The sequence below is a fragment of the Oratosquilla oratoria genome, chromosome 26 (assembly GCF_046742065.1).
Source record: "Oratosquilla oratoria isolate Oo_2021 chromosome 26, ASM4674206v1, whole genome shotgun sequence".
NCBI lineage: Eukaryota > Metazoa > Arthropoda > Malacostraca > Stomatopoda > Squillidae > Oratosquilla > Oratosquilla oratoria.
In genome coordinates this window covers 56134791-56159758 of record NC_134802.1, presented here as the reverse complement: position 1 = coordinate 56159758, position 24968 = coordinate 56134791, and the positions used below count along the sequence as shown (strand labels likewise).

The 24968-nt window shown below is 36.1% G+C and overlaps 2 protein-coding genes across 3 annotated transcripts in view; one reads left to right on the top strand and one right to left on the bottom strand.

The window, feature by feature from the left end:
* Positions 1 to 24968, top strand: part of LOC143039233 (facilitated trehalose transporter Tret1-like) — a 164748-nt gene that overhangs the window by 22304 nt on the left and 117476 nt on the right. The gene's annotated exons all lie outside the window — the stretch shown is intronic.
* His2Av (Histone H2A variant) lies at positions 716 to 3697 on the bottom strand. The gene is made up of 4 exons (XM_076209872.1): positions 3621 to 3697; positions 3397 to 3474; positions 3111 to 3224; positions 716 to 1550 (listed from the first exon to the last, which is right to left on the bottom strand). Exons 1-4 carry the CDS (start codon positions 3621 to 3623, stop codon positions 1359 to 1361), a joined length of 387 nt encoding a protein of 128 aa, XP_076065987.1. The 5' UTR covers positions 3624 to 3697; the 3' UTR covers positions 716 to 1358.

Sequence of the window (24968 nt, the reverse complement as noted above, 5' to 3'; positions counted from 1 at the left end):
GAACAAGTAACCTTTCAAAATGGACCTGAAGTACATGCATCATGGTTAATTAACACTTAAATGGACCTGTAATTTATGATATGCACAGTAGCTAGCTAGCTGTCTAATCCATCGCAGAGCTATAGGAATGGCTAGCAGTGTGACAAAGTCATGCAACATGAGCTATATACAGAACCCTTAACCTCACTGTTGTAGCTTGCTTTGGAAACATTAAGGTGAAATAACAAACTCAATAAGAATCTTGGTATTATAATGTAACCTAGTGCAACAACTTTCACTATTAAACAGATGAAAACATTCTACACTCAACCCCAACAATGGCATACTTAAATGAATAGCATTTACCTTTGAAATAAGTTTTTTCATTATAGTCAAGGCTCGAGGCCAACTTCTGGATTCCACATTAAAACTAGCTGAATTTTTTTTTTTAACCAAATATGCCAGGGTGTGAGGTTGTATTAATGCATTTTACAAATTAGTCCCCTTCAGAACGTGTAAATTCCTTGACAGTAGAAGTTGCACATAACCACAAGAAATGGAGATAGTTACTGTGATGTAGCATGATTGAATTTCAATACAGCATATTTGTCCAGATCAAAGGAGTTCACCATCCCAATTCCTTGTAAATCAATCACAAAATATAACCAACAAGTTTCAATTTCCAAATCAAGACCCAAACCTATATTTTTCTTGTGCAGGAGAAATAAACACAGAGTAAAAAAGGAATATACATTATATTGTAAAGAATGCATTAATTACAATATTTATAGTGAAACCTTACTCTAAGGGTATCAAAATCCAAACTTGTACTTTTTAAACCTTTCAAAACTAAGTTGCAGATTTTTGGGAAATTCTAAACAAGGAATGATTACAAGTTATGGGGAGGGTCTGGAGATGAAATAAAAACGGTATGATGTATACCTCAATATAGTCTAAAAGGCAATAACCAAAAACGAGACATACTTTACAAAAAACACCTTTGGGCTTTGTTTTCCAAATGCCTGAGGTACCCAACCAACTTTTGAGCAAGTCGCACTCAACCCACTCTTAATCATTCAACCATTCCTCTCATGCCCAACCTTGCAAGCTGACAAGAACAACAGGCAGTGTCTACGAACCACAACAGAGGTAGTGGCATGTCTCCCAAATGATGAAACCATGCGGAACCTCCAGCGCTTGAACACGTCAGTTCAGGTCCCCAATGCTTTTACACTAACAGCATCACCTCAATCCTGTTCCTACTTGTCCATTCACAGCACCAGACAACGACTATCATTTCATGACAATCAGAATCGATACTATAAACTCTGAAGAACTAAAAGGACTGAGGGGACACATACTTAAAAAGAACGCTACACTTATGTTGGTTTCTGGGATCCCTTCTTTCCAATGAGTGACTTGTGGATATGAGGAATAACTCCACCTCCAGCAATGGTCGCCTTAATAAGGGAATCCAACTCTTCGTCACCACGGATAGCCAACTGCAAGTGCCGCGGGGTAATACGCTTCACTTTCAAATCCTTGGAAGCATTACCTGCCAATTCAAGGACCTGAAAACAAGACAAGTCACAAAATTAGACCGAGAAATTCAACCTCCAGCATATATATACATATAATCACCACAGGACTTTTCCTGAAGGTGTTAACATCAATTAACATCCACATTTAAGCCCCTCCCATCTTGACACCATAAATACAGGAATTGGCATAATATTGTAGGAGCATCGTTCACCATCTTACAAACTCCCAAATCCCAAGACTGCAAGGGGGCAACCCCCCTTCTGTACCTTTAAACTTCTGCTACCCCTCCCTTTAGTTCAGGAGCTACTTCATTCTTGTTCAATAAAAACAATGTCACTCAAGATTGACGAGTGTTGCATCCAAAATTTAACTTGTAATAAATGAACCAAAATTTGTGGTTACCAGCCACAACATTAGACTTGAGTACCTCTTAAAAGGCAATTGTATTGTGAAGAATTCAAGTGTCCAGTTTTAAAAGGGTTGTTGCAGAAGTATATATATAAACACCCACCCACGTCCAACTCCTTCATTAAATGACTACTTCCACGCCTACTTTTCATCCAACAGAATATACAGAGCACAAAGGAAACCCCCTTAGGCCAAATAAATTCTGTGTTCATTTGCAACCACTATTTTTTGCCTGCTCCCTTTCACCACTATAAAAATGAATGTATCCCTATAGATCAACAGCAGCAAGTAAGGACTAGTCAGATTCATTTATTCATGACCATCTAGCACCCAGCATATGGTTCTGAAAACCTCCCATTCCATTTTTGGTATTGTGCAAGATAAGTGTGTGTGTAGTGGCTGTAATCTAATCTTGTCAATTAAAACATCTACGTAATTCCAATACAGCACATATCATCCTTCAATGCCATCTCATTCTACAATGAACACCACACCTACTTTTACAAAATTATTTGAAAAATTTCTAATGTTCAATCTTCAAACTCCCATACCATTACTCAAACCACTTTAATAGCAATTTGAGCTAGTAAACAATTTGAACCCATCATTTTGTCAACCTTTTTAATCCCAATGTTAGTATTACAGCAAATTCAACTAATGGTCCATGACTATGCGACGAAAATATAACCATTACATATACCAATATTAGAATTGTAAGTACTTCACTTTCAATTGTAAGCACGTCTTATATGTTCATGTATGAAAGATAGGAATCATTAGTGAAATGAAACTGCAAACCTTGCGTCTAGTAATTTCCCGCCATTTCAATTTCCCGCGCTACGATCCCTGTAGCTAGACGTGGCAACGCTGCATCGTCTCCCCCCAATTCCTCACTCCACCCCTCAACCCCGACGCCAGTTCAGACCACATCGCTCCCGAACCGCCTCATTCAAACCATGTATATTTAATTACTGAATATACAATTACTTTCATCGAAATAAATTCATCCTTGTATTTATTATTCAGGCTATGGTCACTCTGCTCTCAAGGAACCTTAAGTCGCGTGATATATAACGTACACAGTGTTAAAATATAAAATATGAGAACTCCAGCCGGCAAGTTGGTCTACGAACAAGGCGTACCAACCCTATCGCTCAAAAAGAGAAGAAAAATCGCCTTACCTCAGCTGTGAGATATTCAAGAATTGCGGCACTATAAACAGCAGCAGTCGCTCCAACTCGTCCATGACTCGTTGTTCTGTTCTTAAGATGCCTGTGGATACGACCTACAGGGAACTGAAAAGTATATGATAAACGTCAAATTAAATGGTAACCCTGGGTCCGCCATCTTAATGGAGGACCTGTATCTACAGAGTTCATCATAATTTTCATAATTCATACGCGTCATGATTTTATGGTATAACAACACGACATAACACTATATTGTAGCACAAACAGGTTTACATACCTGCAGACCTGCTCTCGCAGAACGGGAGACTGCTTTGGCTTTCGCCTTTCCCGAATCCTTTCCAGCCTTACCACCAGCCTGAAAAATACGTCATTTAATGCATTAAAAATCCTTTCTCAGCCTTCAAACTTCGCGAGTACATGCTCCACACTTTGGCCGACAAGTTGATGTAAAAATATTCTCAATATCACTTGAACTTCCGCTAAAAACTTAGTAACACTCACCATCGCGTATCTACACTCACTCACAGCACAAGTTCAACTGTTACCAAGCCCGCGCGAAGAGACGCCACCTTTACACATGCTGAAGTGACGTCACGTTCAAATGGACCAATAGAAGAAGTCAGAGCGCATGGGACAGCCAATGAAAAGCTAGCCTCACGAATGTTCAAATCACCCGCTCGTTGAAAATGGCCTATACCCAGTCTGCCTCGGGGAACAAAAGTTTAATTTCCCGCCAAAATTAGTTTTTCTTTGAGAAATTGGCTACTTTAATTAGTTCTACATACTCCAGCTGCTTGGTTTTCCTTATGAAAGACATAACTAGCTTTATTTCCTCCTCAGTTACTATTATAAAGGTCAGAACTTTACTCGAAATGCCTCCATGAATTCCTATTAATGTATTGTACGATATAGAGCTGGAATAGTAATTATAGTATACCAAGGTCACAGTAACAATACATGAATACCAACAATGGCATTGTATGGTACACTTTATCAAGAAACCCTGCATTAAATTACCGAAAACTATTGTAAGTGTAAGCTTGGAAGACAGAATTAATGTGGCATGTAAATATGCACCGAAACAACCAGACAGCAAAATCAATTGATTTTACACTACATAAGCATGATATTTTGCGAGCATGTTGAAGTTATCGCAATTTATACACGCTATGCTGCTTCTGGATACCATTTTGTTTAACGCACCTGCAAAAGAAGAACATGTTAAACTTGCATGCACAATAGGTAAGATAGATAACATTTATAGAATAATAAATTGTAAGATTTCGTGTGGTGAGGTTAATTCTATAAATACTATGCTTGAATAAGTATCTGTCCTCAGGATTAAGCTCAAATACACGAGAAATGTGCTGAACATTCCTTGAAGCACGTGGTTCATTGAATTCTTGAATTACAGATCTTTACGAATTTGTATTTCTGAAATATTCAGACTCATAAGGCAAAGGGGAGCAGGCAGAGTATCAGGGTGAGATGGGATGCATAGTCAAAGCAACGAATTGCTCCTACAGGCGAACCTACACATCAAGTCAGTGCACAGTCCTACGAGTGTGATATACTCTGTCTGTATCTCTCTCACTCACACTCACTCACTCACTCACTCACTAACATGCACTACGCATCTTATCAAGTTCGGATGGAAAAAAAAAAAACCGTAGTGCCGTTTCAACATATTAATGTTAGACTTCCCTCTGTGTGTGTGTGTGTGTGCGCGCGCGTGCGTGTGTGTGTGTGTGTGTGTGTGTGTGTAAGCGTGCGACCTTCCTACCTCTCCCTCTCTTTCTATCAGAGAGCGGGTGATGGTTGAGAACAGAGGGAGCGAGACCGAGCCGGTGGCAAAGCGAGACACAGATCTCTTCGTTTATGGTGAAATCTCTGGACTGATCGATGGCAAGGGTTCTCGTCCATGATGCAATGCGTGCGCGTGCGCGTGAAGTGCATGGAGATTCTAGCACGCATTCCTGTAGGTTCTCCTCGTGTTTATCCATTTGCCTAAATGTAATATTCACAGAAACGAACCCGCGCTTGTCGTGTTAACGTGTCTGCCCTCCCCACTGGTCTAACTTGATTTTAAATTCAGTTGTTGTTAGTTGACTGCGCTGTGTTCTATGTCTACTTTTTGCAAATATGCCTTATATTCTCCATCCCTTCAAGCCTGAAGCAATTGAGTTTGTGAATAATGAATAATTTCCCTTTGCTTCAATTGAAATAGAGAATGAAACTTAGGATGTGTAGTGTAGGAAAATTGGGTACGTTTCATCAGCGTGAAAAAATAACAGGTTAAATTATATAGTAACGTTATGAACGTTTAATGTGAAAAAACGAAAATATAAAATAACGTTTTAATACACATTAACACAAAGAAATTAATAGTAAGTAAATCTCATAGAACGCCGTATATATGCGCATTCCCAGTAAACCTATCAATGATTCTAAATTGCGAATACATTGTATGTGTGTGCACGTTTCTCTAATCATATTTACTCGTTTGTAATGTACAGGAAAGGAGCTTTATTATTATTATTATTATTATTATTATTATTATTATTATTATTATTATTATTATTATTATTATTATTATTATCATTATTATTATTATTATTATTATTATTATTGCGTCTCTTTTTTTTTAAGGATTGACGCTTTTGTCTGTAAATTGTAATACTGTTATACAAGCTGTCGGTCATGTTTGCGTGTGCGCGTGCATAGAGAAACAAATAGGTCATGTGACGTTTGTATGTCTACGTGTAGCAAAGTCTTCATGCGCGCAAGTGCTATTTCCCGTAAGGCTCTGCGCATGTACGTCACTGGGACTATGTGAAGGGATTCACATTGAATTGCAGCATGCAAGACTGTGCATGGGCACGTGCGCGTGAGGGAAGCGGGTGAGTGATGTTTATGCACGTCTATGATACGATGAAGGAAGCATTTCTTAGTAATGTTTTGGAAAATGCCGTTGGGCAAACGGGCAAAGAATTTAGGGCTATATGTGACATAAAGAGAGAGAGAGAGACTTTTAAACTACTCACCATGATCTTTGGATCACGTGTTGTACTCGTGATCGACAGCTCTTTCCCTACTGTTGACTTGCACGTGTTCTGAATATGCCCGGGCGATTTTGTTCATACAAGAAGAAACCTTGCGCATCGTAAGGCTTAGAGCCACGCACGGAAAAGAACTGAGGGAGGCAGACTTGGAGGAGGGAGGAAAAGGGAGGAAGAGGTCAGGGAGGAGATGTTCAGAGACGACGACGACGACGAGGAGGAGGAGGAGGAGGAGGAGGGAGTGAGCTAGCCGGCTTAGCCGATTCCAAGATCGTTATATTGAAGGAAGAAATGTGTACAAAGACATTATGTGTAAATGTGTGTGTGCAAGTGTGTGTTTAGAACACGAAATATACTTCGTTTCAGTATAGGCGTCTTTGTCTTTGTCTCAGATTCTTCCAGTAGACGCCCAACTATCTTATGCATCCAAAATTATCGTCCTTTCTTCTATCTGTTCTTCATTGATCAACTTAAATTGTCAAATGTTTAAACCTAAAATAGGTCCTGGATATAGCTCTTCAAATCCTTTGTGTTTTTCTCAATAGATTTCGACAAGAACAAGCACAAGTATTTCATATATGTTGTTTATTTTGCACTAACTGAAGATAACCAATGTCTTCTTTGCAATCTGTGAATGTGGACACGCGCATGTGAGGAGGAAACTTATCTAGTTTCTTTAATTATTTCAGTCAGTATATTTTAAGAGAACTGAGGCTTTGTGTGTGGATGGTATGTGCGTGTGCTTACCTATCATCGCCTTGTGAACAAAAACGTATTTAACCACCATCAGAGTGGGTGCTAAGGTGAACTCCCGACTCTATAATAATAATAATAATGATAATAATAATAAATAATAATAATAATAAGTTTATTTGGCAATGAATCTATATACATGAAAGGCAGATAATGAAAAGAACACATAGTTCGAAGTAACAATTACAATTGCCGAGCCAACCTTGGATTGTTTTTCTTGTTGTGTTGTGTGCTTGCTTCTCTCATTCACCACCTCCTCCACCCCCGCCTACTCCACTACTTTCTTCACCTGCCATAGATCCTACCAGAGCGGATTGCTGGTTCCTGCCCGCAGACACACAAACGAATCAGCCATCTCGGCGTGAATGTTGGTTTGAAGCATTGTGTCGCCTTGCTCTCCCTCGTACACGCATTTCCACCTGCCAGCTGGCCTCTGCTTGCGCCCCTGAGAATTCTGTGCGTGGGTGTTGCCCTCCCGTCATCATCTGAGATGCCAGCGAGGTGTGAAAAAATCAGTCACTTTCGTTGTTATTCTTGCATGACTCGGCCAAGCTGTAAAACGACATTTTCTTCTTTTAGATACAATCGAACGCAATGCTAAGGACCCGGTGGACTTGGCGCGATCTAGAGTTCATAAAATTCAGGTTTGTAAAAGAAGCGATGTTAACGTGCTTGTTGCATTATATACATATATATTAGGTAGTTATGTTATTACAATTATCTGAAGTATACTAAGATAAACAAGGGAAAGCCCGCAAAGGTGAAGATGAATAGAAAATTGATATGGTTGAAAATAGATACGTACTGAAGATTATGATTATATTCAGAGTACGTTATGTAAAACAATATAATGGTTGCATATGTGGATTCAGTTGCCTACTTCAAAAGAAATCGACGAGAAAATTTAGGATAAGTAGAATTACATAATTTCCCTTAACTTGTGTTTTCATACTAAATATGAACACTATATTACACTGATATAATCGAAGTATATATAAATTCATAGGGATTTTCTGTAGGAAAATCGCACACACAGCAAAAATTAGAAGGAAAGACGCATTGTCAGCAAGTAAACATTACTTGGATATACGATATAACCGTGGTTCTCATGAATTATCAATTCACAGTCTCACGCACGATAAAGATAGATGACTAAGGCCACGACAATACAGATATATTGTCGTATCTGAGAATCAATTCTGTTGCAGACGACTCCACCATGTCACGTTTGCATGCCGACGATGGTAACCACAACTGTCAGCACTGAGTGAAGCGTCAAATGCTTAGTTGCGAGTAAATGATTGTTCGATTCCTATACACTTTAGGCGTCTTCTTTTTATTATATTCTAGTTAAATCGAACAAAGAATTCGACATTTGGCATCTTTACTGTGAATGGATTTAGTCTTTGGAATGTCTTCTTTTTTATATATAGTTTTTATTCGATCAATCTATCATTATTTTTATTACTTTTCTTTACTAAGTTCCTGTCCTCTTGTAATAGCTATTGCCCCTTGCATATAACTGTTTGTTAAATGTCTTTTCGTGCAATTTGGTGTCTCCTTCAAATTAATTCCATGTTAATGATATACAGTAGTTCATTTTCCAGCTGTTTGGCCCGTCTTTTCGACGTTTGCTTTCCTTGTAAACAAAATTGTCGCTTGATACTTTGAACTTTCATCTGTCTTTTGTGCATTACTTCCTCAACCGTTAAAACATGAAAATATTTATCAATGCAGCCATATGGTATATTTGCTTCCTATTCTTTCTCAGAAATTATTATTTTTTCAAAGCATACCATACATTTGGTATCTGATTTTTGTATAATTTTGATTTCTTATATATGCTCGTCTCCTTCTCAACAGTTAACTTGTCTAGTTCCAAATTCTAATTCGAGTCATATAAAAAAAATTCATCCTGTCTTCATTAGTAAAATGAAAAGACTATGTTAGTCAGCAATTGAAGTCTTTCTCGATATTCTGTTGGTACGATATATTATTATTATTATTATTATTATTTTTTTTTTTTGTGGGGAAGCATATTGTCTCTGACCATGGTTTCCAGGTATCTTCCGAAATTTTTGCATATGTCATCCCCTTTATATACATTTGTGGCAATCTAATTAATCGCATTTGCCCACTTAAAACAGATTTGTGCATTCTTTGATATGAATTTCATTTTCCGCTCCTGGTTGCAGTCATAGACCTTAGACCAAAGATCACTGAAGTAATTCGTAATACTCTTAATTTCTATTTTTTCATTATTTCGTCGTTTGTTGATATATTGCTATAACTATTTGTTCCAGACATTATGTCTATGTACAATAGGATCATTACATGTATCAGAAACGAATCCTGTAGGATTCCATTGATCATTCCTCTCCAGTCCAACATATCCTTCATAACCGATAAGTCTTATCTTGTAGGAGATCCTTCATTCCTTTTACATGGATCCCTGCGAGTCCTAAATATTCAAATTTTACGTTGATATATTGCCAGGGATCGAATATTCAAATATATTTTTATAGTCTAGATTGGGTTATATAATTTAATTCATTAGAAGAGTTAATGCTATGGATTTTTTTTATCTAATTATTAATGTATTTATTTAATTGTTATATCTAGTTAGGTTTATTTTTACATCCTTTGAATATGTAGTTTTGTTCAACTGAATCGTATGACCTTGTGACACAACAGTTGTACCTACTGTCCTCATGAACTGAATGTTCCCTCATATTCTTTCTGTCAATGATGACAGTTACAGAGCATTCGATATCTCATCGTAGATTTTCTTTGCAAGGCTGTGAGCAACTTGATTGCTGTTCCGTGCAGAAAACTAACCTTTTATTCTCTAATTATCACATCGAGAGTAACATTCAAGTAATTTTGTGTGTACATGTTTATACATATACAAATGAAGTACAGGTGAATAAACGAGGTTTCTACTTTTTGATATATAGAGCAATTCCATGTTTCTTGCGCATCCCCTTGCTGTTTTGTTTTAAAGGTTTCACAAGCGTATTAGAAATTAGGCTCAAAGCATCTGAGCGTTTTACGATAAAAATAGAAACTATTAATATAATTAGACTTTTGAACACAGAAATTTTGTTTAGTAGTTAAAAACTTCTATGGCAAGAGGCGAACACAAAAGACTCCGAGACCGATCACAACAGCAAACTCTCCCAGCGCTGCGCTTACGGTCTTGCAAATCAACTTTTGTTTGAACTTTCATCATCATTTGTTTATAAATCGTAGTTATTAAAGAAATAATATCTGCAAAAGTATACTGATTATCAGCTGTGTACAAATAAAAAATGCGTTGATTTGTGATTGAAACTATGCCTAACAAATAACCAATGCCAAACTGATATATATTAAAAACGAATAAATTGTCTCCATGCTTTTATGTAGCAATCAATCAATCATGTAACATGGTGCAATATAATTTGTGTACATAATATAAATCACATTGGGGAGTTGAGGATTTTTTGTTTAAATATTTGCTGTTATTTCTGGATATATATAATGTAGCAGCATCTAAGAACTTTTTACACAGCTTTCAGCAGAATGCACATAATCACTGACATCCACTGACAACGTAAACACAACTGCCAATAAATTACATGAAGGTACAAACTGTCAACTAGGCTAGTGACATTATTCATAGTTTGGAATGGTAGAATATATATATATATATACATATACATATATATATATATATATATATATATATATATATATATATATATATATATATATATATATTGTGTGTATGTGTGTGTTTACATGTACCTATAATTGCTTCTGTGATTAACTCCACTCATTAAGTGCCCTTGATTTTATTCACTTGAAGGAAATGCAATCACCTTCACTAACAAATTCTAAATTGCAAATCGTGTTTACGTGTAAAGTTAAATTTTGTTTCTCCAAATTCGGTTTTCTGACGTTTTCCCCCGCTCCTACCGCAGTAGCTGGTTCCCGCCATAATATTGGCGGGAAACTCGTGGAAACAGCGTACTGACAACAAAATAAAATCGCCATATACAGAATGAACCCTTCTCAATGATATAATGAGATAACACACATAAGAATGAATAAGTATGTGTAATGAGAAAATAGGAGAGAAGACAACGGAAGAATTTAGAACTTTAATCATCGAGAGTTTGTGAAAGAAAATGGGCACTTCGTCAGCTGTGACAGTTACGTTCGTGTTTTATTTGATAAACTCAGTAAGGCAATTATAACACCAGCAACAAATAGCATCTTACAACTTCAGAGCGGGGAAATTTACCAGGTTCGCCAGAGTAGAAACATCTATCCATATAAGAAGACAAAAAGACTGAAGACAGAATGTATCATGCATTTCCTCTCGTTATAGTTTATACGAGTTGGTTAACTAAAGGACGAAACCTAAGCTAAAGAAAATAAGAACTCAAGCAGTTTTCCACAAATAATGAAGTTTATCAGTGTTACATCGTGTTGGAATAATAGAATCCCATTAAAAATCGGTTGCTAAGGACCACAACATGTTCGTCGTCTTGGTAGTGCAGCTGTCTAGTTTGTCCATGGACGTTGCAGTCGACATTTCTATGTCGAGTAGATATACTGATATATTTTTTTGTATTCCTGATATATTCTGTTGTATTCCTGTTCTTCATATTTTTATTTCACGATTTTTTTTTCTGTGGCTGCCAAACGTCATGAAGCTTGAAGTAACAAGAAATAAAATAACTGTATGTAGACTATTACTCCAGTATCTTTACACAATTATGGATATAGTGCTCATTTTCATTTTTAGAATTATTTTTGTTTCATTTAAGTTCCTCTAAATTGAAAGAGAGATAGCAGATCGATAGGTAGACTGGTAGACAGGTATACAAGTACATAGTATGGAGTTCGATATACATTTTATTATTATTATTAATGATTCATTTTGGGTTTTATTTTTTTATCTTAGCCTTTCGCTGTGTTGAATAAAATCGCCTGACGGCATAAAATTGGGCCGTACTTTTATTCAGGCCCCTGTCAGGTCCTCTCCCTAAGCCTCCTGAGCTACACTCGTAGAGCCCCGTTCCTGTGGTTCCATCAGTTGTTGGAACTATGTTTTCTTGTTTCGCGAACTAGTGGTGATGGTGATGACGATAATGGTGATGGCGGTTATGGTGATGATGATGATGATGAGGAGGAGGAGGAGGAGGAAGAGTCACCTGGTCTCCTCTTCCTCTCCAATACGTGGAGGACCCCAAGGACGAAGTTCAAGCCGACGTGGAGATTGAGAAGACTCGCCCGCGGAGGAAGTCGAAGTCTAAAGCCTTTGGTCCTCTTGGAGATCGCGAATGGGAAGGTTGTGGGACCCAGTAGCCATGAAATGTTCCTCCTCCTCCTCCTCCTCCTCTTCCTCTTCGTCCTCGTCTTTATCCTACACTTCGTCATCATCATCCGCCTTCTAGTCATCTTACGCCTCTTTCACCTCCTCCTCCACCTCTTTTTCTGTTTCCACCTTCTCCTCCACCACCTCCTTTACATTCTTTTCGACCTTCTCTTTCCATCCTTCTTCACATCAACCTCTCCCCTTGTATCCTTCTCGTCTTCCTTAATATCCTTTTCTCCTTTTCGTCGTTATTCTTGTGCTCATTTCCTTAGCCTCGCCTCTCTCCACCTCCTCCTCCTCCCTTTGCGCATGCGTACTGGTTACCGCCAGAAATGGCGGGCTTCTGGCTCGCGGTCGCGCGCGCGCTCTCTCTCTCTCTCTCTCTCTGTCAGGGGACGTTAGACATCGAAAGAGTACTTTTCGTCAGCGTAAAACCGTGAGCCGAATTTCCGGTGGACGTAGCCAACGAGGCGCCTCTCTGTGTCTAGAGAGTCTGGGAAATGTACTTTAACCCCCTTTGGCTTCGCTGAATAAAATCGTCTGACGCTATCCACTGGAAGGTGCTTCACTTATTTGATTCTGGTTAACGTTGGACGGTTTTATTCACCTCTAAGATGTCTTGGTGAAATTTGTCCCCGACTAAGGGTAAGCCTTCTGAGCTACACTCGTCAGGTTCCGTCCCTGTACTTTCATCGGTTGTTGGGAGTCTGTTCTTGCGGAGTCCCAACCCGCCCGCATGATTACTATGTTATGGATGTCTCTTGTATGTTAACATGTGGTTCACCATGGTCTTGGACCATGTGTTGGACTCGTGATCGACAGATATTCCCCTCCCGGAAGAGAGCTCAGAGCTCATATATGACCGATCTATGGGTAATGCTGTGACCTTACACGCGCGCGCGCGCACACACACACACACACACCCAACTCCCCGCCCACAAGAGCTGGAGTAACGACTCGCAGCGCAGCGATACTGAAATTATTTCAGCCGTAGACGGGAGTCGAATCCGGACAGTCATAGTGGCGGCCGGGAACTCTACCACTGCACCATGAGTCGTGTGTACATGTGTGCGTGTATACACACAAAGTCAACATTTATCACAGTGTTGTAGAAGACCGATTATGCTACAGCAATACTTATTATGAAATAACACATTTTGTAGAACTGTCATTCTTCCCTCAAAGTTAATGATAAATGGTTTATTATAATTTTTTGTCTTGTCAATTTATGTATTCCTTAGTCTGTTGGCTGTTACATTAAACAGAGAATCAGTTACTATCTCACTCTCTCTCTCTCTCTCTCTCTCTCTCTCTCTCTCTCTCTCCCTCTCCACACACACACTAGAGAACGTCCTTTCTAAAGGCATGGATACAGATACGCTAAGTCTTGAGAAGATAAGACTATAGAGGCGGAACCACAGATTACCAATGGTCCCCTTTGTCGGGATAATGCCGACTGGTGATAGCCACAATCAACTACATTAAAAATGATATATTAATCTGTAATGCCCATATTTTTCTTGTATTTGTAGCCTGGGGATTCTAGTTAAATATTGAAGTTTGAAAAAAAAAAAGATTGACTGGAAAGGACTGAAGCAGGTCCAACTAAGTTTGATATAATATAAGACTTCCTTGCTCCCACTATCACCCTCTTCATGTGTGATTGGTGGATGAAAGAATGTTTGCTATACTTATTTTGCATCTATATACATCTACGAGTATACTCTCTATACATCTAAACGTTCGCTATACTCATCTTTCATCTATATACATATGACAATCTATATTCATTTTTCGAAGAAAGTATTGATGCTATAGAATCGTGGACTCTCCTAAGTTACTTTCGATGGGCAACGGTTATCTCGGGACAAAGTTATAGAAAACGGGGACATAAATAAAGACGTGGATAAGTTAGAAGGTTTTAGAGGAAGATGAAATGAGATTCACTGTCAGCAATCTGTATGTAGATGATAGTGGATACAATCTAAAGTTGTCGTCGAAAAAATATTTCTCTGTAACTAAGATGAAAAGGTTCGTGACTAGTTTTCTATTTTTCAGATTGAATAACGGGTATAGACCAATTGTACTGAAACAAAAAATAAATGAATATATAAAGAAAAATATATATACAAATTGGTGTCAATAGAAATTGTGTTATTGTTCTTTGTTTCCTCCTTTTTGCGATATATATTTTTTGTCATATTTGCAAAGAAAGTAATTTTGAGATAAAAAAAAATCATATCTTTCTAACACAGGCTTTTTTTTACTCTCGGAATATATTTACATAAACTGCCAGTTGCAAATAAAATAAGTTTAAAAAACTTTGATATAATATTCATTTGTTTGCCTACTTTTCAGTCAAAGACGAGAAGGCACTAGATTTTTAATCAGTCATGCATTACATTAGAGCTGGGCGCGTTACCGCTGGGAAGTAGTGCTTTACCGTCAATGCGTTACAGATTTTAATTTCCATTGGAATGATTTTGATTTAAAAAAATGAAATGGAGATGTACTTACTTCCTACGAATATCCTCAATAAAGTAATACCTAAACTACAACATTAATATTCCCTTTTCTAAAACATAACATAACCAGGGCTGGGCGCATTGCGTTACTAACGACCTGTCTGGCGGTAACGCACCCAGTTCTGATTGTATTTTTCACTTCGGTATATGTCTTTGCAAACTTCCATAGAATATACGGGAACACGCATATATTCAAGAGTTTCGATTGTTGTTAATTTCAGAGAAATAATTTTTGATAGGGGTGACTTCATTGTACTAATAAAAATAAAAACAAACCGGAAATCGATGACTGTTCTCGGCAGCTATATTTGCAAAGGTATTAATAACCCGAACTCAGATCGCTAATGCACAAACATTAGCGACCTGAGTGGTGGATCATCAGTAAGTTTGCAATATTCACCACAGGGAGTTTAAAAATGCCCTACACACAACAGAATGTACCGAAGGAAATGTGTTAATTGCATTGCAGATAAAATGTAAATTGCAAACGTTGCTGAGGAATTGTGGCACTGAATATATACATAGATGCACTTCATGACATTATCATGATCAGTGATCACTTTTACCATCTGGTCTAAATAAATATACTCTTCAATTTCTTCAAAACTCATCGATCATAATCTCTTTACTTTGAACTTTCGTGTTGAACATTACTTTGCTTTTACTCTTATTCATTTTTAAACCTACTTTGAGACTTTCCTTGTTCAGATCACTGAGCATGTCTTGCAAGTCTTTTGATCCTTGTGAAATAAGAATAATGTAATCCGCAAATCTTAGGTGGTTCAAATAATCTTCAAACCTTTCTCCTCCCAACCCAACCTTCTGAAAATCTCTTCCAAGGAAGCTGTAAATAATTTGGTTGAAATTGTATCGCCTTGCCGTACTCCTTTCTCGATCTTGATCTTTTCTGTATCTTTATGTAGTATTACAGCCGTACATTTCTCATAAACCTTTTCTAAAACCCTTACGATCTGTTCGTATGTACCCTGTTTGCATAGCGAGTTTAGTATTACTATTTGATTACCGAGTCAAAGGCCTTCTCATAATCAACAAAAGCTAAACAGAGCGGTATTTTGTATTCTGTCGTCTTCTCGATTAGTTGGTTCATTGCCTGCAAATTGTTTATAGTCAAATATCCGCTTCTGAAGCCTGCCTGTTCTCTCGGTTGGTTTCCATCTAAAACTTGACTGAGTCTATATGTAAGGATCTTGGAGAATACTTTATATATATTTGATACGAAGCTAATAGGTCGATAGATACTAAGGTCCTTCTGGTCTCTTTTTCTAAAGCAAAATCACTATATAATTGCACCATGATTCAGGAACGCTTTCTTAACGTAAGCACTAGGTGTACAACTGAGCCAACCTAATATGAACTTCTTTCCCTGCGTCTTTCAATAGATCTATCGATATACCATCTTCCTCAGGTGCTTTTCCTCGTTTTATATTTTAGAGCAAATTCTACATCTTTGTAATCTCTGGTACACTACTAACGTCTACATATGAATTTACTGACTCAACTATGGTCTTCGACAAGAAAAGCTCTTGGTAAAATTCTATTCTTTTTACCATTCTGTCACTGCATTTAATGATCTCTCCATTTCTATTTTCAAACATATTACTTGCTATCTTCCTAAAGCATTTCTGCGCTCAGTCCCTTTGATACGTTTATCTCTCCGAATAGTTTCCTCTATTTCATCTATGTTTCTCTTTTCTCTGATCAATGCCTTTTGTTGAAAAACTTGTTTAGTTCTACTCTTTCTATTTCGTCTCTCCTGCTTTTAATCCGCATGACCCTTTTTCTTTTCATTAGGTCATTTGTAGCTTTAGAGTATTTGTTTTCTCTAATGTTTTTTGTACTTCCGGCTTTATCTGCCGATTCCCAAATGATATTCACTAAATTAAGATTCATATCTTTCTAGTTAGTTCTTAGAGCTTCGAGTCTGTTTTTCTTTTTTAACTGGGATTTCTTACTATCCTTAACCTTTGCAAGGCTTATTTTCTTTTTCAAAACTAGTGTATTTCTCTTGTCTCTGAAATTGAATTTAGCTGTGCAACCTACCGTTCTATGGACACTACCTATGTTGACTTTATATATTATCCTAACACTAACGTTCTTGCTCTCATCTAATATGAAGTCTACTTCGTCGTTGTTCCATTTGGACTTTTCCAGGCCCGTTTACGACCTACACGTTTTTGGAAGAAAATATTCATTATCCTCATGTTATAATTCTCTGCAAAATTAACAAAAATCTCGCCTCTGTCATTTCTTTCACCTACTCCAAACTTCCCAATGCTGGACTCATCTCCCATCTTCTTCCCCACTTTAGTATTAAAGTCACCTATTACCAACGTGTACATTTTTCTTGATCCATTACCTGAACTAATTTTAGAGTGTACCTTTTACACAGCCTAATCACAATCCAAGTTACCCTGTCTTTCAAATTACTGAACTTGGCTACGTTACCAGCAACCTTTCGGTTTATCAAGAATCCTACTCCACTAGATCTTTCTTTCAGGTGGTGACCATCTTGTAATTGTACCAGATTTTCTTCCGCTCTTCGGAGTTCCCTCAGTCCTACGATGTCCCACATGATTTTATCTAGTTTTTCCATTAAACTATCCAGCCTGTTATCTTCTGAGAGAGTTCTTATGTTGTAAGTATAGATCTTCAGTTTCTTCATGTTGTTTAATGTCCAAGACTTACATATACTTGGACAGTGTTTACTCACATTCGGTGGCACACCGCCCGTAAACACACGAGGCAATGTGGTTGGACCTTTAGTAGACGATGATCCAACAGGAACGCTCGGTTTTCTTTTGGTTGCTCACTTCATTTGGCTATGAAGGAATTTTGGCAGTAATCTCACCTCCGTGCCAACTGGTTTCTGGTGAGATATTTCTCTACTGTCACCTTATTCGTTATATTCGGTGGAGCCCTATATATCTATAGAGTGCCCAATGGTTCACGCCGTCATTATGAAGAATTTCCCTGTTCGCCATCAGGGACTTGCCAGTTAGTAGTGGATCCTGCGACTGTGGTTGTGAGGTGCTCTTTGTGACCCTGCAGAGATTCCCTCTATATCGACATAGCTTTTCTAATAATTAAGATTCTAAAGGCTACCCACCACGTCAAGATGTAAACTCTCCTTCATAGCATTCCATGATTCACACGACCGCGCCAACCTCTGCCACGTCACTCCTGCAAACTTCTATCTCGTTTCTCCATCTTCTGTATGGTCTCCCACTTCCACGCTTCCTATCTCGTGGCGTCCACTCAGTAACACACTTGCTCCATCGCTCATCAGTCGTTCGCACTAACTTAATTGCCCAATTACACTTCCTCTCTTTTACCGCCTCCACAATATATTTCACTCTAGTCTGCTATCTCACCCAACTTGCTCTCTTTCGGTCTCTCATCGTTATTCCCCTCATTGATCTCTCCATTCTTCTCTGTGCAGTCCTTAGCTTTGTTTCCATCGCCTTCGTCAGTTTCCAAGTCTCACACCCGTAGATTATTGCTGGCACAATGCATTGATCAAAGTTTACGTTTCAAGCATAAAGGTAGAGAGCCTCTCAGGATTTTATTATACTTACCAAATACTTTACAACCAATTGTCACGCGTCATCATCTGGCCTAAATAATTATACTGTTCAACTTCTTCAAGACTCTCACCATCAACTATCATCTCTTTACTTTGAACTTTCGTGTTGAACATTACTTTGGTTTTACTCTTATTCATTTTTAAACCTACTTTGAGACTTTCCTTGTTTATATCACTCAACATCTCTTGCAAGTCTTCTGCTCTTTCTGAAGTAAGAATAATGTCATCCGCAAACCTTAGGTGGTTCAAATATTCGCCATTAATCTTCAAACCTTTCTTTTCCCAACTCAGCCTTCTGAAAATATCTTCCAAGCAAGCTGTAAAAAATTTGGGTGAAATTGTATTGCTTTCCCGTACTCCTTTCTCAATCTTGGTCTTTTCTGTATCTTCATGTAGTCGAATTATAGCGGTACCTTTCGCATAAATCTTTTCTAAAACTCTTACGATCTGTTCGTTTTTACCCTGTTTGCATTGCGAGTTTAGTATTGCTATTTGTTCTACCGAGTCAAAGGCCTTCTTGTAATCTACAAAAGCTCAACAGAGAGGCATAATGTATTCTGTCGTTTTCTCGATTAGTTAGTTTATTGCCCGCACATGGTCTAGAGTCGAATATCCGCTTCTAAATCCTGCCTATTCTCTCAGTTGGTTTCCATCTAAAACTTGACTTAGTCTATATGTAAGGATCTTGGAGAATACTTTATATACATTTGGTAGCAAGGTAATCGGTCGATATTTACTAAGGTCCTTCTGGTCTCCTCTTTTATGAAACAAAATCACTATATCGTTGCACCACGATTCAGGAACGCTTTCTTGACGTCATCACTGGGTGTACAACTCGGCTAATTTAATATGAACTAATTTATCTACGTCTTTCAACAGATCTATCGATATACCATCTTCTCCAGGTGCTTTTCCTCGTTTCATAGTTTTTAGAGCAAATTCTACTTCTTCCTTTGTAATCTCTAGTACACTACTAACGTCTACACATGAATTTACTGACTCAATTACGGTCTTCGACGGGTAAAGTTCTTGGTAAAATTCTTCTACTCTTTTTACCATTGTGTCTCTGCAGTTAATGATTTCTCCATTTCTATCTTCCAAACATATCATTTGCTGTTTTCCTAAAACATGTCTGTACTCGGTCACTTTAATACTTTTACCTTTCTGAATAGTTTCCTCTATTTCATCCATGTTTCTCTTTCTTTTCTCTGATCTGCCTTTTGTTGATAAGCTTGTTTAGTTCTCTTTCTATTTCATCTCTCCTGCTTTTAATCTGCATGGTCCTTCTTTTTTTAATTAGGTCATTTGTAGGTTTGGAGTATTTGTTTTCTCTAATGTTTTTTGTACTATCTACTTTCTCTGCCGATTCCCTAATGATATTCACTAAATTCAAATTAGTATCTTCCACGCTGTCCCCGTTAGTTCCTCGAGCTTTAAATCTATCTTTAATTTCTAACTGAATTTTCTACTTCCTTTGTAATCTCTGGTATACGAAAGTTTGAGTTCAACCCATCTCCATTATGATAGTACATTGGTAAGTATACGAACGCGGAAAAAAAATATATTACATATATGCATATATACGTATATATATTACAGGTGAAAAATGTAATCACACATTTGTCAATCACGTTAGAACCACTGTTGGAATAGAAAAGACTGGAGACGGGGAATATATATATATTTCGATTGCAAACTGCAATCCTCTTCAGTAGATACAAATAAGAATAGTGAGTGCTACTTAAGTAGCACCCTTGACATGAGAAAGGGGAACATTGGGAGAGGTCTTTACCCTCGGCTCACTCCGTATGTGAGGTCAGGAGGCAAATGTCTTTTTAATAGGCTGGTGATGAAAAGACCTGAAATTATATCCGGGGACCATTGCCCCTTTGAAATGTTCATATTGGGCTGGTATTCAATTATAGTAGATTCTACCATTTTTCTCCTGAACTCACATCTGGATTTATAAATAAGCTCAGCTTTGTCCCAGTCTAAACAATGTTTAAATTGCTTAACATGTTGGAATACAGCTGAGCTTTCTTGTCCATATTTAATGGAACGTTTATGTTCGATCATCCTAGTGTTCAAATTCCTTCCAGTCTGTCCGATGTATCGAATATACCCCTTGACTATGCTCTTCTTTCAACCTTTGGTGGACATTTACCATATTTTTTATTAATGGTGTTAGGGTAGTAATTAATTAAATTTAATTTGTCTTTGGGAAGAAACTTGGTCAAAGAAATAAATCAGAAAAGAGAACGATTAAGGAACTCTTGTCCAGTGAAAAATTAGAGGAAATGGCAGTGTTGAAAAATTTGGATCTCGCTCGGCTGAGAGCTTTGATCAAGAACCAATCCGGGTAAGCTAATTTACTAAGTTGAGATTTTATTATATTTAGTTCTCCTTCAAGAAACTGGGGGCTGCAAATTCTAAGAGCTCGAAGAAATAGTCCTGAGGCGACGCTACTTTTTGCTTTGTCTGGGTGACTCCTAAAGAAATGAAGATAACTACCAGAATGGGTTTCTTTTCTATAGACGGTAAAAGCAAGCTTGTCCCCGTCACGAACAATAACATCTAAAAGGGGTAGCTGACCTTGTTCTTCCCATTCAACTTTAAACTTAATGTTGGAGGCTAACGAATTTAAATCGGAAATAAAGTTATCAAATGAACCCCAATTTTCATCCTAAAGAGTAAAAATGTTATCAACGTATCTAAACCAAACCATGTCTGGGGGTTTAATGGTTGGCAGAAGAACAGACTCAAAGTATTCCATGTACAGATTGACCAGTACAGGAGAGAGATTTGAACCCATGCTACAACCAAATTTTTGTCTAAAAAAAGAATTCTGAAAGGAAAAAACATTTGAATTAACACAAAGGTGAATAAGCGCAATGATTTTTGTAACGGGAAGTGGGAATTTGTCCTGAAATGGTTGTAGCTTGGTTTCCAGGAAGGATAGAACGTCATCAATACAAACATGTGTAAAAAGAGAAATCACATCCAGGCTAAGCATTTTTCTACTAGAAAAATTCACTTGTTTTAATTTTGTGATGAAATCCCCTGAGTGTCTTAAATGGGAATCGGAAAAAGTACCAACAAACGGGAATAAAAGGTTTGCTAACCGTTTGGAAAGCTTGCTGGTACAAGGTCCCCGGTTGGAGATAATAGGTCTGAGGGGGATATCAGTTTTATGCAATTTCGGAAGGCCATGGAAATAAGGCAGCTTGGGATTAACCACTTTGAGTTTCAAAACCTCTTCGTCTTTGGTGATATTACGAACTTCCATGTTGAAAGTGGCAGATATGTTTTTTTTTACTAAGTTGCTCATATATATCCGTATCATTTAGAAGAGCCATGGCTTTATCAATGTAACTGCCATGGTCAAGAAAATGGGCTTCCCAGAAGGCATCAAAATAGTTTGGAAGTAATCAGGAGCATAGATAACATTATTATTACGAAGGCAGACAAGGGTAGCAATATAGTTATTCTTGATCATGACAGTTACATTGATAAAGCCATGGCCCTTCTAAATGACACGGATACATATGAGCAACTTTAGTAAAAATCCACTGGAAAAAAATTCTGCCACATGTATGCATATATATATATATATGTTTATATGTATACATATATGTTTATATAGATATATGTATATATATTTTTTATAAATGTATGTATATATACATATATTTATATATATGTATGTATATATATGTTTACATAAATGTATATATACATATATGTTTATATATATGTATGTATATATATATATGTTTATATATGTTTATATATATGTATGTATATACTGTATATGTTCATATATATGTATATATATATATATGTTTATATATATATATGTATGTATATATGTTTATATATGTATATATATGTATATAAGTTTATATATATGTATATATATGTTTATATATATGGATGTATATGTTTATATGTATGTATATATAAATGTCTATATGTATGTATATATATATATATGTTTATATATATATGTATATAGATATATATATATTTATATATGTATATATATATATGTCTATATATATGTATGTATATATATATGTTTATATATATATATATGTTTATATATATGTATATATATATATATTTTTATATATGTATGTATGTATATATGTATGTATGTATATATGTATGTGTATATATATGTTTATATATATGTATGTGTATATATATGTTTATATATATGTATGTGTATATATATATTTATATATATGTATGTGTATATATATGTTTATATATATGTATGTGTGTATATATATGTTTATATACTGTATATTTATGTGTATATATATATGTTTATATATATGTATATATAAATGTTTATATATGTATATATATATATAATATATGTATATAGATATGTATGTATATATATATATGTATATATATATATATATATATATATATATATATATATATATATATATGTTTATAGATATGTATGTATATATGGAAAAGGAAGGATGGTGGGGAGGGGAAAGGAGGGGGTGGAGGCGGAAAAGGGGCAGCAGGAAAGAAGAGTTATGGGCGGGGGGGGGGAGTGCTTTAAATGAGAGACTGGAAATGGAACGTCTGTTTCCACTCACTATGTATCACACAGATAAGACTCAGGGAATAGGCATAAAAGGAGACATTGGATATAGCACGCGGTAGTTTATAGAGGATTGATAGGGGAAGGAGTGGTGGTCCTAATTCTTGACAAAGGAGTTACAAGTCAGAGTTGCTGAGAGAAAGGAGAACAAGGAAACTTTTTATTCTCACAATACATGTGACACCTCTCACTGAGACGTGGGGAAACATGAATCATTTTTTTAACATACTTTTGAGGAAATGAAAAAAATAATTGTATCTAAAGACTCTGAAGTAGACATTTATACTAAAAGGCAATGAAGCTGTACGAAAAAGACAGACATAAGCAACAAGAACGAGGTGGAAAAGGAGACCAACACCGTTGGACCTGCTCTTGATGAGGTTGGAAAACGAGTTCATGTACCTAAATCATACGAAAATCGACTAAAGCACATGAATCTGTTTTCCCTAAAAAAGCGTAGACTCAGAGGTGACTTGATACAGGTCTTTAAGATTTTAAAGGGAATTGACAACATCAAAAGTGACAAAATTTTCACATTGAATGAGAATCAGACAAGAAACAATGGTCTCAAACTATCCGGAAATAGATTCAATTTGGAAGTAGGTAGAAACAACTTTGCCAACCGTGTAGTTAATGAATGGAATAAACTTCCTGCACATGTAGTGCAATGTAGTTCAATTCGAAGCTTTAAGAATCATTTAGATAAATACCTAAGTAAGATGCTGTAATGATTATAATTTATCTTATATTATTTGTTTTTGTTTTGTTATCATTTGTCTGTCTGATTTTCATTTATCATTAGTTATATATCAATTTATTATTTACTATTTACCTGTTTGTTTATTATTTTAACTATATCTATGCATTTATTTATGTATTTTATTTGGTATTTACATTATTATAGTTTTTATTTATTATTTTATTATTAATATGATTTTTTTTTTTTTTTTTTTTTTGCATCCGACCTAGATATGGATCAAAAGGTCTCCTGTCGGCATGCTCCGCCTTTGTAATCCTTCCTTTGTAATCCTTTGTAATATGTATATATATATGTTTATTCAACAAAAACCCACTGTGTTGGATAAGAAGAAATGAAAAAAATTAATTCCATATATTTCGATCACGGACTGTGATCCTCTTCAGTGGAATACAGAAAGGTAGAGCAAAAGGCATGTCTTATATACAATAAAAATAAGGGACAAGGGTAGGACTCAGGTAGCGTCTAGTACTTTGCGGGGCAGGTCACCCGCCTTCACCAACGATGGTAACAATTTGTTGACTGCCCAGGTGGTAATGCAGTCAGGTGACCACTGTCCATATGATATATTAAAGTTTGGAAATTTGTTAATCAGGGATGATTCTATTATTTTTCTTTTAAAACTGCATTTTGAATTAAAGATAATCTTTGCCTCATTCCAATCCATGGAATTAATTTTTTTCATTTCTTCTTATCCAACACAGTGGGTTTTTGTTGAATCTTTACGAATGTGTTACGACATTACTTTATAGTTATATATGTTTATATTTATGTATGTATATATATATATTTATATATGTATGTGTATATATGTTTATATATATATATATATATATATATATATATATGTATATGTATGTATGTATATATATGTTTATATATATGTATGTATATATATGTTTGTATGTATGTACAGTATATGTTTATATATATGTATATATATATGTTTATATGTATGTATATATATGATTATATATATCTATGTATATATACATATATATATATATATTTATATATTTATATATGTATATATATACATATATATATGCTTATATATATGTAAATATATTTATATATATATGTTTATATATATGTATATATATGTTTATATGTATATATATATATGTTTATATATATGTATGTATATATATTTTTA

Excerpts from the sequence above, each read along its gene's own strand:
- His2Av (XM_076209872.1), bottom strand. Across the intron at positions 3,225-3,396 it reads CTGCGAGAGCAGGTCTGCAG|TTCCCTGTAGGTCGTATCCA; the intron begins GTATGTAAACCT and ends TATACTTTTCAG. Across the intron at positions 1,551-3,110 it reads TTGAATATCTCACAGCTGAG|GTCCTTGAATTGGCAGGTAA; the intron begins GTAAGGCGATTT and ends TCTTGTTTTCAG.